This window comes from Planococcus citri, chromosome 2, assembly GCF_950023065.1.
Source record: "Planococcus citri chromosome 2, ihPlaCitr1.1, whole genome shotgun sequence".
Classification (NCBI taxonomy): domain Eukaryota; kingdom Metazoa; phylum Arthropoda; class Insecta; order Hemiptera; family Pseudococcidae; genus Planococcus; species Planococcus citri.
This window is the reverse complement of record NC_088678.1, coordinates 42996594-43014654: the sequence shown is the minus strand read 5'-3', so window position 1 is coordinate 43014654 and position 18061 is coordinate 42996594. Positions and strand designations below refer to the sequence as shown.

The window sequence follows — 18061 nt, the reverse complement described above, 5'->3', positions numbered from 1 at the left end:
AAGGTAAAACTTAAGTAGGACTTTTAGCAGGACTTTCAGCAGGTCATTTTTCGAGCACTTTTGGAATTTTTTTTCAAAATTCCGGAAAAAGGGGAAAATTTGGAAAAGTCTTATTGAAAAAAAAGTAGGACCTTTGGATAAATTTGTTGAAAAGTAGGACCTTAGTAGGACTAGTGGGACCAGTATAGGATCTGTTAGACATCTTAAAAGGTCATATGAGGTTCTAAAATGTAATAGTCAAAAATTTACTTAAAATTTTTTTCCGACTTTTTGAAATTGGCACCTCTCGATTTGCAAATTTGCAGCCGCTCAGTAGAACCCTAAAAGTGGTCTTGGATTTTGACGGCAATAGCATTGATCGACTCAGTATTTCGAATACTTTCATTTGGGACTGGGCCATTTTTACCAAAACATGCTTAGTAACGACAGGAGCGAAAAAATCATGATTTTTTTCGAAAATACTCTCTCTTTGAAAGCCTATTTCTCCTCTTCAGGGACACCTCCGAAGCTAGAATTTTTTCTGAGTTATTTCCAACTTAATCTCTGCTGAATTTGATCGAAATCCTCAAAGTCCACGCAGCTACATACTTGACCAACATTTTACGATGAAATTTATTTTTGCATTTTAGGAGAATTTCCAGAAATTATAAAAATTGAAAAAAGCTGTCAAGCGAGTAGGATGAATTTTCAACGTTTTCTCTTTTTTCCACGAAACAAACTATTGCGAGTGATTTCTTGATTTAAACCCTTCTAGTATGTTGCCAATTACTTTTTGGCTCATCTGGAACCTTCAATAAGTTTTAAATTCTCCAGAAATTCAAAATTGTTGTGGTAGATGCGCAAATGAACCTTTTGGCACTTTCATGAAGATTGGGGGGAGGGGGTCTTAGAAAACGCTCCTTTGGTTCAATTTAGTCCAACGTAATTTTCTACGAGCTTCAATTTAAAAAATATCTCTGATTTCGAAATTTCTTCAAAAAATCTCAATATTTTCAATCTGAAATGCAATAGGTAGATATTTATAATTTTAGAAACACGAGATGATTTCTCAGTCCCCTCCTAGAGCCCAGGCTTGGCTTAAGACCCTTACAACTTCAAAGCAGTTTACAATGGCTGAATTTCAAACAAGTGTAGAAGTGTACCCCACTCCCTTCTATCTATTTCAGTGATTCCTGAGCGAAAAAAAAAAAATTATTTCAACTCGATTTGTTAATATATGTAGTAATCAAGAAATTAAAAACTAGTTAGACTAACGATTCTTCAAACTCAAACTGAAGACTGAAATAGCATTAGCAGACAATAACGAATTGCGTTTTGTTTTTTACAGGACAGTGACGATGCAGGTGTGTACATTGGTGCCACAATGGATAGACTTGGCATCGGTATTGAACCACATCGACTTTTTTTTAACTTTAATTTTACCATTTTGCACGATAGTCGTGCTAAATACGCTCATCTGTCGAACAGTTCATCGTTTAGGACGCGTTCGTCGAACAATGACTTTAACGACTCGTAAACGATTTTTAAATCGGGCTCATTCTCGAAGATCAACCGAAAGTCATATCAGTAGGACATTTTCACATCGTACCAGCGCACCGAGCCAGAGCAAAGTTACCCAAATGCTATTAGTCGTGTCTACCGTTTTCATATGTCTAAATTTACCATCGTATCTGCTACGTATTTGGGTATACGTTAATAAGGTAAGTAAGAGAACATTCATTATGCACAGTATATATACTTAGACCTACGTAAGAACTAGGTACATATAAAGTAGAAGTTTCGTTCACACGTCACACAACGAATGAAACGAATAATGCGATTAATAAACACACACGACATTTTGCTAAGTTTAAGATGAGGAATCAAAATTGTACAACTTTGCCTCAGCATACAACACCCACGCTCGTTTAAACATTCATACCTCGAACACATCGTGCATGATTACTATAACTTGTTGAATTCGTTCATTAGTACTTGTCGCTTGCGAACCTCGTGCGAAAATTTAAAATAATTAATTTCTATTGAATCATATTCGATACATAGACATACTCGATACATAATACAATGAACTTCAATAGTGAAAAATCAATGCAAAATTCATCATCACGTAGCTCAAAATAAATCTCAAATTCGATTTCTCAAACAGAAAAAAAACAATCTCGACAATAAATCTAAAATTTTTGAAAACTTTTCCGTGTACATAAACTCTCGGATATTTTGTCAATTTTAAACAACGTTCGAATCTGAAACAATTTTCCAATCAATTCTTCAAATTGCCAGCGATTCACAGCTGACCAGATCGCTGTTTGAAAACGTGTGAAAAACTTTACCCAAATCGATTTGTCAAAAAAAAAAAAAAAGAAAAAAGATAGAGCTATAAAAATAAAACTCTATACGTAGACATTCGAGTCTTTTCATTTTCAATATAAACTCACATTTCACTTAAAACTTTGCCGATTCATCTTTATGATATGCGAAACAGCTCGCGAATTTATTGCTGGTACAAGTTATATGTTAAAACACTGTCAAAACGCTTTTAAAGATTTTTTTTTTTAACCATACGTCTTTCGATGCTGTGCTTTGTACAGTATTTTCAACAAATAAATTGAATACCTACATTAAATTCATTCCATTTCCATGTGCGAATTTTTACAATCAAATAGGTACCTCTACCTGCTCATTCATGCATAATAATTTATCGTAAAATGTTGCTTCGATTTAAATGATCCGCGAAAATTCATTTAATTAGAGGTATACGTACAATGAAGTCTTACAGTGTGAAAATTTTACGGGTTCTCGATTGAAATGCGTACAGCCCAGAGACCGAAATAAACGAGCTATGTATGGTAAAGTAAGTTTATTAAGCTCGTTTAACGCTGCGGTCGACAAAATTCAAATTGCCCTTTAATTGTACAGCTTTAACTGTACTATGTAATCGACTCATTCTTGTCAGTAATTATCACACGATTTACTCATTAAATGCGGTCCAGTGGTTTTCGGTTTTAAATGCGATAGTTACAAATTTGATTTAAAATGAACGAAATAGCGCCATCTGAGTTTTAAACGAATAACTACGCGAATCTGGATATAGGTTAAAAAGGAAATTTTGAGAAAAAATTTAATATTTGAGAAAATATTATCGAGGTGTTACCTTTGAGGTTTCACTTGCCTTCGGACTTTTTTCTTTGAGAGAGGTAAATGCTAAAAAATTTACTCCAAAGAACCAAAATGACAGATACAAACTCATACGAAGGAGAAAAGGAGGGGGAGAGAAGGAGGAGAGTTTTCTCACAATCACAAAGTACCTGAAAAGGACCGCGAAACATAAAATCAATTACCTGTGGAGGGCAAGAGCAGACAGAATGATAGAAAAAGGAAATCATTTCTAAATCAGATTTCAAAATAATTGAGGAAAAAGAGGCCATTATTTCAGTATTTTTTTCAATCATAAAGAAAAAATGAAAAAAAAGGAAATCGTAATAAAATCTGACATTTTACAAAAAATTATAATTATTCGAAAACATAAAATTAGGCCCATGCTAATTCTGCGCGAAAACATTCAAAAATATTATGAATGATTTATTTCCTGATCACTTCAATTTTCTTCACTTTTGAGGCTCACTTTCAATACTTACATTAGAGGATAAGTATTTTTGAAAAAATAATCTAGAAATTCATAATTTTGTTGAAAAATGTTCAAAAAATAGGAAAAAATTTAAATTAGCAACTTCAACATTAAAAATAATTTTTTAGCCATGAGGGTTTCATTTTTTTTTAATTTTGATTTTGAAAACCAGTTTTTGAATTTTTTGCTGTTTTCGATGTTTTTTGCATTATTTTTCGAAAATTGGACCTCAAAACATACCACAATAAAATAATTTTATTGAACAATTGCAACTTTGTGAACGGTTTTTGCAGTCATATTTAGATCTCTCCAACGTTTTGAGGTCCTTTTTCAAATTAAAATGGTAAATACATATTTTTAAAATACGGACTGTTTTTCGAAAAAATGCCAAAAAGTAGCGAAAAATTCAATCGAAAAGTTGCAGTTTTGTATGTCTTTTTCTAGTCGTACTCAAGCCTCCTCTTATTTTAATTTTTTCAATATTTTGGGGACTCACTCTCAAGTTTTTCCCAATTTTTTCCAGTTTTTAAAAAATTGTGCCTCGAGACACTTGCTTGTTAAATTTTTTCCTTTTGAATTATTTTTCGTCATTTTTTTTTTTTTTTTCAAAAACATTGATCCTTAAATTTTGGGAAACCTTTACAGAATTGTTGATTTTTTTTTCTTGAAAAATTAACATGAGAGGTTCCCGATTTAGGTAGCTTTGAACGTGATCATAATCTATTCGAGTATTCGAGTTCAACTTTCAATGGGGCGTATAGGTAGACAACAAATTTCAAGCGCTTTTATGCAGTTGAGGGCAAATTTATGATTTTTTAAAAATCGAGATTTATAGCTTGTTAAAAAAAAACACTTTTCACCCCGTTCTCCCGGATTTGTGATTCATCTGTGTTAGTCGATTTACAATGCCAAACTTCAAACTTATGGTATAAAATCAAATTTTCAATTCTTAAAGTTGATTGTGGCGCCTTTTACATCCTTTTCAAATTATACTGGACAAAAGTGAACTGTTTGTTGCTGGAGGCTACAGATGGGTCAAAAGTTGTTATGTACAAATTGATGCAGAGGTTGCCATACAAAAAGACTTTCAAGTTTCGCTCTTCTTGCAAAAAATATGGCGGCTTATTTGTATTTGAGTCGTATGGTATATTCTTTTTTAGTGAGCCGAAGTTCACCTCATTTCAAGTTGAAAAGTTGTACAGGGTTTTTCGCAAATTTCTCATTGGGAGGTAGGAAAAATTTTACAAAAATTTAAATTTGAAAACGTAGGTATTAAATTTTTGAAAATGACAAATGATACAAAAAAATCCAAAAAACAAGGATTAGCTCTTCTTTCACCCAATCAAAATAATTTTCTCATTTTCAAGTAGAAAGTGAGGAGATAATCTCGCACGAAGTTGAAAAATGATCTATCCTATAATGATAATTTTAATCTCAATTAATTACTTTCTAAACTCTTCTCCTCCCCCTATCATCCTCCTAAGTCCTCAAAATCACATTTCAAAGAAACTCGAGGTTTCAGTACTTCAAGACAATAATTCTCATAATTTGAGGTAAGCGTCAATTTTATTCAGTTTGAAAATTTCTGTAGGGACAGCAAAAATCACAAATTTTTTACCATACTGAAATAAGCAGTCGAGCCCAATTCTCTATTCCAATGGAAAATTTTCGAGAAATAATTAAAAGGCAAATTAAATTTAAACTTTTGTTACATCTGAAAACTGCCTAATCTTCAGAGGGTTTAATTTTAAAACAAAATCCGTTCTTAAATCCTAACCAAATCAATTAATAATTCATTTTTCGATCGCGAGGAATATTCCAAAGCTCGAGGAAAATTTACGACAAAATTACACCAGCGACGTATAGTAAAATGTGAGAAATCGTACAAATTATACAAACTTTGGGATAAAAACAACCCTACGCGTGGTACAAACATTCGGGTCTTGAAATTTGCCACAGCGAATACACAAAAATACGTCTACGATACGCAGCAATATAAGAGCGTTCTTTTAACTCTTTTCTACAAACTATATGGCTCGCACTAGGAATAAAATATACCCGAGAATTATAATAAAATACGTCACCCAGACGCATTTAAATGATTTCGTATCCTACCAACGAGAGAGACACTTTGGCAGGATTTATTTGTTTTAAAATTTAGGCTCAGTTATTGCGTATTTCCTCTTTCGAGTATACGAGCATGCAACAAACAAAGACTATGCAGTATACGAGTAATTACTCCGTACAGTGTATAAGAATTCTTGCACGAAGATAGTCAGCCAAAAATGCCACCCTTGAAAGTACAAAACTGTTCGAATGTTAGCCCGAATTTATTAAAAACCGACAACGTGGTAGAAGTTTTTAACCAACGTGAAAAAATTTCATCTTACGTCGATAAACGCAATTATACACGACCACGACCTTTAATCGGCGATTTTTTTTGCTCGAGTCGACACGAAATCTCATAAAAGCGATATTTCATTGTAACACCGAAACTTTGATGGATTAAAATCGCATCATTAATCTATTTCGTATTCAAGTCGATAAAGTAAAAACAATAATAAACTTCAACGTAGGATCACACCTCGGTGTAGGTACTTTCACTTTCGTATCGTATAATTTCGCAAGTTCATTTTTCATATTCTCTTCGGTGAGCGAAATACACCTTCTTTGATTTCGCCAATATTATTTTCGTCTTATTTTCTAGCTATCTTTTATTAATGCACCGATGTTTTCAACTTTGGCGTGACTAATTTAATGGAATTATCTAATTAATGCTTACAATGGAGATCAGAATATCAACTTTATTCATTACAAGAACCCTACGTGTCAATTTGATAAAAAAAGAGTCAAGAAAACGTGTCTTAAATGATGAAAAAAATTCGTTTGATAAGTCGACATTTTTTCTCCCCCAAAAATATTTCCCTTTCCTTCATCTAAAACACACATTAAGTGAACATATTCGAAATTTAACATTTCAATTCTGAAGCTCTGAAGTGATTTCTAAAAATCCATAAGAACTAACTATACACTTCACTCTAAAAGTGCTATATCTGCTATCACTTCTCTTATTACCATTTTAAGTTACCTACTTATTAATTAAATAAAATATTTCAAACAAAGTTCGTGGTTTCTACCAAACCAAATCTTTTCCACCACTATTCCAAGAAAGAAAGAAAACAAGATTATTACAAAAATAAGGAAGAAACGTGAATTGTGTTTTTTTTACACGATGTAAGCGGTATATACACGAGTGCGTCGTGGAAATTCTAACCCTTGCATAATCTTTAGGTTTTTCAAAGAAACATATTTAATACGTGAAATTGCCCATAAGAAAATACGACCGGCGTATATAAGACGATATAGGCGAATATTTTAACAGTACAATCACGTAGTACTATTTACCAAAGTTTTGATATTAAATTTTTAGCCGAAAATATTTACGTTTTTGGTATGTATACACATAGAAGAAACAATATTGAATTTTTATGTAATTGTGAGGAAACAATGCTTGTAGTAAGACGAAATTCCGCTCATATATTACCTCGCAGGGAGGAATTCTTTTTATGATCGCATCGTTCAGTAAGCAATTTTTATAATTTTTCGGTCAATAAATCACGATGGTTCAAGTTTAACCTATTCATTTTAAGTACAATGTGTTCGATAAAATTACACGCAAATTTCCAGATAACGTTGAACTGGTGTACGTGGTGTTTTCTTCGTGACTATTAAACAGAATCGAATTATTGGAAAGAAAATTTTACCGAGCAATTCGTAGTCTAATCAGTAAATCGAAAGAGGATTCTCTTTCATGACGGAGAATGTCTTTTTAAAGCTGGCCTTATATTCGTGCATTTGATGCTAACCCACGTATAGGTACCTCGTATAGTATGTAGATACGGTACGTTTTCTCATACCAAATGATACAAATACAAACACGAATTATACCAATAAAAGGAATACAACATTACAACAAAGAAAATCTAGTTTCTTGTACGTTCTGGAATTCATATGTATAAAAGTTTAAGAATTCGGTGTACTAGTTTCAGATGAATAAAAAAAAAGCTGTAACAGTAAATGGCTGGAATTTGAGAAAAAACGCGATATTTTTCAAAAATGCGACAACACGCGAATGGAATTTTATTTCTTTGCAAAAACTAGTATCTAGCGTATTTTTTAGACCATGTATAGTTTACATTTCGCAATTAGGTACACTTGAAATCTACTTAAACGTGTATTTCAAAGTCTGGAAATGATTAGAGAAACTCCTTGTGCAACCGATTAAAAACTGAAACTTTTTCCAAAACAAATATTCTTTCTCAATCTCAAGTTGATATAAGTAATTATTGAAATAACCGAGAAAGGAGTCTGTTCGGGTAACAAAGTTTACAAGTTACAAATATGTTCACTCGAGAGTGGACATAACACTATGGTCATTTTCTCACGGTACTATTTTCGATAAACAGAATTAGCCGGGGTGGTTGAACTTTGAAGTGTAATCGTTGATTCTATGGCCACAGCTTGAAAGAATAGACAATTTTGAAAGGACAAGAGGTTCATTGAAATGACACGATCTGTTTATACGAGGATATCACACATGGTATGGGAATCCAAATGTACCTATTTAGCACGAGTAGGTATTGAGTAAACGTTAAAATTTCAATTTGTCTAATCAGCTCCTTTCATTAGCGTTTGATTTCAAAAATTGGTAGTTTTCTCATAAACACTGCCAAAGCCCAGTATTTTTTTTTAGGTACGTTAAAATATTAGTAAACATTCATTAAATCAACTCTAATAATTTCAAAAAAAAGGTTTCTCCCAAAATCCTCTTTTTTGATGAATAAATTGAGTAGAAAAGGTTCCTCTACAAGCAACATAGAAAATTTTCGAATTATCGAGCTCGTAATAATTTTCCTCTAAACTGACTAATTACAAAACTTTAATTTCATATGATCGGAAAATGAGTAGTTTCCTAGACAGTTTTGTGGTTGGAAAATACGTCTTTAACGCAGCTATCAAAACAAGTGCGGAAAGGAGTTACTTTCCTCCCTACTGTTTTCTGCATATGTTTACAAATTTAAAATTGACAATTTTTTATAATTTCAGCATTTATTTTCCTCTCATATGAAATTAAAATAGTATACGCGACAGGATTGGACAGTAACGCGATTAACTTGTGCGATTTAAGTCGCTCGGCTTCGCCTCACTCCTTAAACTTCGCACTCGTTAATCGCATACTTTCCGCTCCTGTCACGTAATATACTATTATCATTAGTCCAACACGTAAGTAACTTGTGAGCATACTTCGAGAGATAAAAACGTACAATTCTCAGGTGTAAAATTGACCTTCATCTTTCCACACCAGTTTAATGAATTTACTTTCACGTTAATTCAGTACTGTGCTGGAAGAAAGGTGACAAATGGGATTTGGTCTCTGGACAACAAATTTCATAGAGTAGAGAAATTTTTACGTCTTTGTCCTCACAGAAAAAAACAAATTGAAAAATTGCAAAACAACCAACTTTACAAAACTAATAAAAAAAATAAGGTATATTCTCAAGTTTTATCTCCGGTTAATTTTTCATGTTACCGGCCCATTATTATGGTAAGTGCTCGTATTTACACGGATTTTAATTACAAATAGTACGAATAGAGTGTTCACAATTTAACGATTTTAGTTCGGAAGGAAGTTTTCGAATTTCTCCAGTGTGTAGTATATAACCTATAGTAAATAAATTTGTATTCTGTTTTGCATCAAAATTTACAATTTAAATTAGCTGAAGTTCAAAATTTTTATTAAGGTATTTAATTTAATAAGCTGGTTCGACCTGAAAATTTTCAAAAAAGGGACGATTCCTTCATTAAGCACGTGTTAATAACTAATCGTTATTAAACCACTATTCGAAAAAATATCTCTCCAAAATTTCAGATGCTGGAATGTGTTTTTCGATTTTTGATGAATTTTCAAAAATTTGATTTTTGCCAAAAAACCGAAAAAATCAGAATTTTATCTTTACCTAAAAAACTGAAAGTTGATGTGTATGTTTACTCTATTTTAGGCCCCCTTTATTGATTGCAAATAGTTTTGAGAATGTGTCACTTCAAGAGGCTAAAATTTACTTTATATGTACTCCAATTTTTTCAACATGCTGAGTCAGAGGGGTCTACTACAAAAAAAAAATGAAAAGGATGATCATTCGATTTATTTTAGAATTTTTCGCGCTAATCACGACGAAAACACTTGAAAAATTCCATTTTCGAATAATTTTGAAAATTGGGAGCTCTTTCGTATCTCTAAAATTAAATTCAACCCACTCCATCTAGATCAATTTTTTTACTAGATATTCAATATATCACTTGAAAAAAACGTATATGTATTATGTTTTCAACCGAACGGAAATGTATCAACAAAGTTGTTGCAAGTATATGATTTAGATATAAAATGTTTTAAAATTTACGAGTTCTTGTATAGGGTTCTTATTTCTTTGAATACTTTTTTAATGACAAAAAAATGAAAGAAAATTTCGAATAATACATAGAAAATGATATTTTAAAGAGACAGAATTATAGGCTCGTAAAGGTTGCTACTAGACTATTAAAACCATATATTTACGACGTTACAAGCAAACTCGTCAATAAAATTTGTCTTTAGACCAGACATGTGAAAAAATTCTCGAAATTTATGATATTTCGAAAATCTTCACTACCGGTAAAATTAGTACTTTTATTAGGAAAAAAAGAAGAAAATTAAAAAAAAAGAAATAATTTTGTTAGAAAAACCATCTATAGGGCGGAAGCGGACATTAGGAAAACTGTAAATTTTGGAATTAAAGCTAAAATCAAACACCCTCGAGAATTCTGTGTCCATAAAGTGGGAAAGAAAAGTAAACTTGTACTGTTTCAGGATACAGTAGCACATTACTTACCGCGGTACATGCGGCCAACTTTACAAACAAAAGTTTCGTTAAAAAATATATCTCAATGTTTTCTATAAATTGCTTTATACGTTACAGATCAAATACTCGTATAGACCTAATATTCTACACTCGTAAACCCACGTAATATTTATACACTACCCGAATATCGTTGAGTAAATAATACAAGAGCTAGCGAGCGATTCTCCTTCATATGATGAAATTGGTCGTGAAAATTATTAGTTTAATAATAATTTCCCATGTTTACATCAACTCGAAACACGGAATCGTTTTCGAATTACCTACTTTTAATCAGACCCGAATAGGAAGCGTAAAACCTATTAGCCATACTTATTTCCACTACACCTTTTTATAAACCTACTTGGGTATTCTAGATACGAATTTGTACCTCTCAAACATACTGTACGTTATAAAGGAGCTTTTAGTGAAAAACTTTACAACATTAGTCAAACTCTTTTTATGATTTATTAAATAAAATAACTCTATTAAAAGAAAAATCTTCCTTTGATGGATTTTACGAGCACATTGAAACAATAAACAAGTCGTACTCGCGTATTTCAAGTAAAACTTAAGGCGAAATATCAACTGCATCGTGGGCATTTTTTCTCTTTCTTTCAACACTCCTCACAAAAGTTTAAAAGGTGGAAGATAAAAAACAAAAATATATTCAAAAGCGAAAAAATATGAAAAAACGAGTTCATAAATTTATTCAACTTTCGTGCCTGTCATTTACATTACGACGAGATTATAAAAAAAAAATCATCCGGATAAAACAACGTAATTTTCAGCCTGTACTTTGCATTGTATTAAACCCATTTTTTTTCTGAATCAATAGCGAAGTCTATTTTTTTTCCTCAAGCAATAATAAACTATTAAACAATACGATTTTTTTTTATCTGAATAGGAATGACGAATGAATTGGCAAAAACACTAAAATCGTCTATGTAGAATTATTATAAATATTGGTTGAGAATTCGTGTAATTTTTATGTATAATACGATTAAATAAAAAAATTCACCGGGCTAATTTACTTTGGCAGGTGTACTTTATCACTGACCTTGCCTACAGATTTTTTTACATAAATATACGAGTACCTATACCCATATTATTAGGCGAAGTTTTTCCAGCACAAAAAAAAAGATTCACACGAGCCAACGCATTGTAAAAGAGCGAAAAAAACTAGAATATTTTTAATCCTTTTTTATTTCAAACTTCATTCCTAAACAAAGCCAGCTTATATTTAGTGAATTTGAACAAAATGAAAAACACCAAAGAATATTTCGCATAGGTACGTTTACGTACATGAGAAAACACACGATTATATGTATTTCGAATGAAAAAAACCCACACCTCCTACAAAGAACCAGAGAACACGAATGGAATCATTTGTTACCTTTTTTTAATAATAATTTTTGTTAATTAATTAGCCGAATGACGAATTAAATAACCTTTTTGAAGATCTTACGAATAAATAATAATGGTAATTTTGAAACATTAGATTAATTGAAACGAGAGAGCTTTACGGTACAAAAATAGAATTTTAATTTACATTTTTTTTACCCGTTTCTCGACGAATTTCAAAACACGGGCGTGAAATAATGATGAACTTGGTTAGTAGTTGGAAACGCCAAACTTGGTTTAACTAAATCACAACGCGAATACCAAAAATCAAAACTTTGCGAAGTTAACATCCGGCTTTGGTATTTTCGCATGATCAACAGATAAGGTTGATAAAATACTTGATTTTACTCGATGAAACTTTGCTGGCAACAAAAGACATAAATTTAAATAGGAATTGACGAAAAATCACTATGTATGGAATGTTACGATACGTGTGATATGTATTCAAATTCAAAGAAAATTCAAGTAGCCTTATTGTATGAAGTTCGTAATGAAAATGCAACCGATGAATTATTCAACTTCGTAAATATTTACATACAAGGAAACTAATACTTCATCTTATTGGCTTTGAAAGCAAATTTTCAAACACTCAACTCTTCGAAGAAAAAATATTAAAATAAGTAGGGCATGAAAAGCGAATCACAATTCAAGACTGCCCATAGAGAATTTTCTAAAAAATTGCAGAAAAAACAAAAAAATTTTCGAGAGGAGGGAAAAAAGATCAGAGGCAAAAGCACAGAGGTTTTGATTTTTTTTTCAAAAACATGTAAGTTTTCGTTTTTTTTTTTGGGGTAAATTTTCTAAGATCCGAATCAAAACCATCTCCGATAAAAAAAATCAATATTTCATTCAACTTAAGAAGAAAGTTGAAAGTTGAGAGCATTCTATATTCAGGATCCAAAATTCAAGGGGAAGAGGGTCTATTTGAACTATTCTCAACTTATTACCACTGTATTTCAAAATTTTCCCCAATTCTCAAAAAATATCATTAAATGATGAAATTGAATCTGCAAAAGAAAATTTCGAAAATTAAGATTGAGCCAGCAAAAAAGGGGATGAATTGAAAGTATTTGGTTTTCCGCCATTTTCAAAATCAGATGACCGAAGACACTCTGTGCTCGAGTCCGAAAAATGAATGGATATTCTAACACATCAGCACCCTAAAAAAATTGAGAACAAACAGCGCATCACGCGTCATTTTAATTATTGCATATTTTGACCACGTTTAAGGGTATACTGGAGGAGGGGCAGAGGTTTTTAGAGGGGCCCAATCGAAAAAACAGGCCAATATTTGAGCTCAGCGCCTTCAAATTAGTAACAATCAATAAGAGCCATTTCACTGCAATTTTTTTTGAAATAATAAAAAAAATTCAGGGCTCCAATACCTTGTCCCGCGAACAGATTTGCTCAATGTTGAACCTGTTTCGAAACGTGAGCCTTCAAAGTTGGGAAATTGCAAATACACGTGGCATGATTCTCGATGTTAATAAAATTGCATACTCGATTCGCCGTAAATAATGAATACAACTCGAATCAAAACTGAAATTCTGTTCTTTTAATTTAGCTCATTTTTTCACGAATCTCATCATTTTGACTTATGCTGTAATTTTCCAAATTAAAAAAAATATTTCTCATGTTTTTTTTTCATCACTTATCAAAGAAACCTCCAATTCTTCGATATTTCAACAAAATATCATCTCGTCATTCGTTTCCAAATATCCAACGTTCGTTCATGTTGAAACTAGGCACTGAGGCAGGGCTTTAAATAGTTTCCTTATTAGATAGTTTATAGGTCATTTCAAATACAATGTGATGTGTTTAAAATGAATGTCATCTTTCACAGAAATCCGATCCGATGGCCAACGACGACATAGTAATGGTGCTACTACAACACTACTCCAACATCTTGTTCGCTACGAATTTTGGGATAAATTTCGTCTTATATTGCATCAGCGGACAAAACTTCAGAAAAGCCCTGTGTTCGTTATTTTGCCCAAAACGCGTCCGGAGAAAACAAGAACACACGCAAGCAACAGGTGAATATGACAGAATATTTGTACTCGTATATACGTAATACAGTCGACGATATTAGTATTTCACATCACAGCTACGTAGATTTTTTTTAAAGAAAATGCATTAAATTAGATATTTGAAAAATTTTCCACTATTTTGAATATACGAGTAATAACACCTACGTACTAACACTTCATTTCGCGTAGCAGCGTAACAAATAAATTAATTCTCCCAAGGCGATCAAATCGTAGTTGTTTAGAGTTGCATAAAATATAGTGACCCAAACTGGATATTTCAACTCCAAATTTCTCTCACCAAATTCCCTAGTGGCTTTCTTAGATGCTACCTAGAGTACTACCTACGCTTGTGGGTATGCACATATTTGTGCGTTACAGCAATTTACATTTTTCCATTAACCGATTCCACCGCATTTCCGACTTGGAAATAATTAAATCTTCTAGATAATCTTTTAATTTAGAACCAGGATTGCATCCGCATTACGAATATTCTATACGAGAATCCTGTAGTTTTTTATAAAAGTAAATACAAATATTTATGTGAAAATCTAGTAATTCTCAGTCAGGAGCTTCCCAAGCAATCAGTATAGGTAGGTACCCATTCTTTTTCACTGTAAAGGTATTTCTTGTTAGTGCTTTACCTAAAAATCAATATCATCAGAAAATCAAACCCATGGCATCAATTTCGTCATTTATACGAATTATTTCTTTGACTACACCTACAAAAAAATCTCCAACAGTTTTCTCGCTTTGTTCTTTACGTTGTAGGTAATAGTGTTTGCTTGCGGCGGTATTTTGCACAGACGAATTTCAGAAGCCAGATGAATACTTTATGAAGAATCTCTCGTGTCTCCTAAAATCTGATTCAGATAGAAATCTTTTCAAAAGAATTCCAATTTAAACAATAAACGTGAATTTTTGTCAAAATTTCACTGTTAAATTCTCCTCTTCTTTTCCTCTGTTCATGTGTTTTACTACTCCCACGCAGATAGACTCAAACTGGTCTCTATACAAAAATTTTGAAATTTTTTAATGACTTTAAACACGTTTCATTATTTTCAGTTAACTTGAGGCCAATCAAATTTGAAAAAAGTCGTAGCAGTCTGCCGCTACGTAAGAGCCAAATTTTTGTGCTAGAAACATTGAGGGCTCTTGAACTACTCGCACCCTCGCTTCGCTCCTGTGCTTCGCCTGTGTTTGGGGGGACTTTGTCCCCCCTGCACCCCATTTGGGCTTCGCCCAACTACCTCCTCATAATGTCTTTTTTTCGTGTTCTGCGCTTCGCTTGAACTACTCGCACCCTCGCTTCGCTCCTGTGCTTCGCTTGCATTTGGGGGGACGTTGTCCACCCTGCACCCCCCATGGGCTTCGCCCAAATCACTCCTTCCGCAATTTCTTTCTTGTGTTAGCGGGGGGACTTTGTCCCCCCTGCACCCCCCTTGGGCTTCGCCTAATTACCTCCTGCTGCTGTCTTTTTTTCGTATTCTGCGCTTCGCTTGAACTACTCGCACCCTCGCTTCGCTCCTGTGCTTCGCCTGCATTTGGGGGGACGTTGTCCCCCTGCACCCCCATGGGCTTCGCCCAAATCACTCCTTCCGCGCTTTCTTTCTAGAGTTAGCGGGGGGACTTTGTCCCCCCTGCACCCCCCTTGGGCTTCGCCCAATTACCTCCTGCTGCTGTCTTTTTTTCGTGTTCTGCGCTTCACTTGAAGACGCCTTGAACTACTCGCACCCTCGCTTCGCTCCTGTGCTTCGCCTGCGTTTGGGGGGACGTTGTCCCCCCTACACCCCTATGGGCTTCGCCCAAATCACTCCTTCCGCGATTTCTTTCTTATGTTCGCGGGGGGACTCTGTCCCCCCTGCACCCCCCTTGGGCTTCGCCCAACTCTGTCCTTCCACTATTTCTCGGGCTTCGCCCAACTCTCTCTTCTTCCCATCTTCCTCCTTCAAAAAATGTGGTAACAAACCTGTCTTGACCCTGAAACAGGTCAAATGGGGGTGGAAGGTTGAAACTGGCAAAAGGCACTTCGGGTACATCCTCCAAATGTACTGTGAAAATTTGAGCCATCTAGGTCAATTTGGAGGGGCTATAGGCTTTCCTAAATGTCAAAAAAACACATTTGACCCTAGAAAGAGGTCAAATGGGGTTGGAAGTTTGAAACCTGCAAAAGGCACTTCCGATACATCCTCCCAATGTACTGTGAAAATTTGGACCCTCTAGGTCAATTTGGAGGGGCTGTAGGCTTGGCTAAAGGTCAAAATTTTCAAAAAACATGTAAAATCGATGAAAAAATCCACTTTTTTGACCCTGGAGAGGAGTCAAATGGGGTTGGAAGGTTCAAACCTGCAAAAGGCACTTCGGGTACACCCTCCCAATGTACTGTGAAAATTTGGACCCTCTAGGTCAATTTTGAGGGGCTGTAGGTCTGGCTAAACGTCAAAAACATGCAAAAATCCACTTTTTTGACCCTGGAGAGGGGTCAAATGGGGTTGGAAGTTTGAAACCTGCAAAAGGCACTTCCGATACATCCTCCCATTGTACTGTGAAAATTTGGACCCTCTAGGTCAATTTGGAGGGGCTGTAGGCTTGGCTAAATGTTGAAATTTTCAAAAAACACGTTAAATTGATGAAAAAATCCACTTTTTTGACCCTGGAGAGGGGTCAAATGGGGTTGGAAGGTTGAAACCTGCAAAAGGCACTTCGGGTACATCCTCCCAATGTACTGTGAAAATTTGGACCCTCTAGGTCAATTTGGACGGGCTGTAGGCTTGGCTAAACGTCAAAAAACACGCAAAAATCCACTTTTTTGACCCTGGAGAGGGGTCAAATGGGGTTGGAAGGTTGAAACCTGCAAAAAGCACTCAAGGGGCACCCTCTCATTGTATGCTGAAAATTTGGACTCCTAAGGTCAATTTTAGGGGTGAGGGGGTCAAAAATAGGGGTAAAATGTGGTTTTTCTCACTTAAAATGGGGTGGGGATGACCTAGGAAGCTGAAATTTGGATATGTTGATCACAATGGAGGTATTGACCTATGGTATGATTTTGGACCTTTTTCGTTCATTTGGAGTCATATTATGCCCCTCCAAAAAATTGACCTTTCTGTAATTTTCAACTTTGACCCTTGAAACTTCGGAGGTCAATTCTAGGTCCTAAATGAACCCCATTTCTCAAGTTTGACCTTATTTGATCAATTAGAACACGTTCCAGGTCATAAAATGTAAAAATTCAAGTTTCGGTGAAACTTATATATATATAAATAAATAAATATATATAGATTTAAACTTAGTCATTGTGGTGCCCGTTTTAAGTATACGTAGTCATTGTGGTGCCCGGTTTTGGGCTTGTGGCGCCCAAATCGGGCACCACAAGGTCTTTTTATATAAAACGATGTAGAATTTGATGAAATGCACTCTAAGGTGAAAAAAAAAATTTTGAGGTAGGCACCACAAGTACCAAGTTTATATAACGGGCACCACTATGACTAAAAACCCTCAAAAAAATAAACTGCTCCAAAACACCTTTATCATACATATATATATGATTCTCTATGTACGCGGGCACCACAATTACCATAAAAGACCCGGGCACCACAAGGTACTAGGTACGTGTATTCATATATATAAAAACTGACACACCGGGAATCGTCTAGTTTGAGCTTAAAACGTTGAGAACTATCAAAATTTTTCATCCCCGACCTTTTTATCCAAAGTTGGGCCTACCGCAATAGCCATCATTTTTTACAAAAATTTGGCTAAAAAAAAACACAAAAATGTCTGCACGAATAAGATTTTGATTTTTTTTTCAGAATGGGCGGTTTCTTAGGCACAATTTGATATAATTTCAAAGTGAATAGCTGACATTTTCAGGAAATTAAAAAAAAATAGAAATCAACAACTTGGGAGGGATGTAAATAATGAGCCACGCCTTTGAGTTCATATCTACTTAAGAAGATTTGCGATGCAATCGTTCGTCAAGTATCACTTTGAGGCTTGAGAATTGAAAACAGCCGTTTTTGTGTCTCCTATAATACACTTTGCTCAAAATTTAAATTTTTCAAAAATATTAACTT

General features: G+C 34.1%; 2 protein-coding genes across 4 annotated transcripts in view; one reads left to right on the top strand and one right to left on the bottom strand.

The window, feature by feature from the left end:
• The window catches only part of fry (Protein furry), a 154730-nt gene that overhangs the window by 117574 nt on the left and 19095 nt on the right, over positions 1-18061 (bottom strand). The window lies entirely within an intron of this gene.
• The window catches only part of CNMaR (CNMamide Receptor), a 118857-nt gene that overhangs the window by 92684 nt on the left and 8112 nt on the right, over positions 1-18061 (top strand). For all 3 annotated transcript variants that reach the window (XM_065350370.1, XM_065350371.1, XM_065350372.1), the window contains exons 4-5: positions 1328-1700; positions 13805-13997. In XM_065350370.1, the coding sequence (XP_065206442.1) occupies positions 1328-1700; positions 13805-13997 (566 nt within the window). The remainder of the gene's footprint in view (positions 1-1327; positions 1701-13804; positions 13998-18061) is intronic.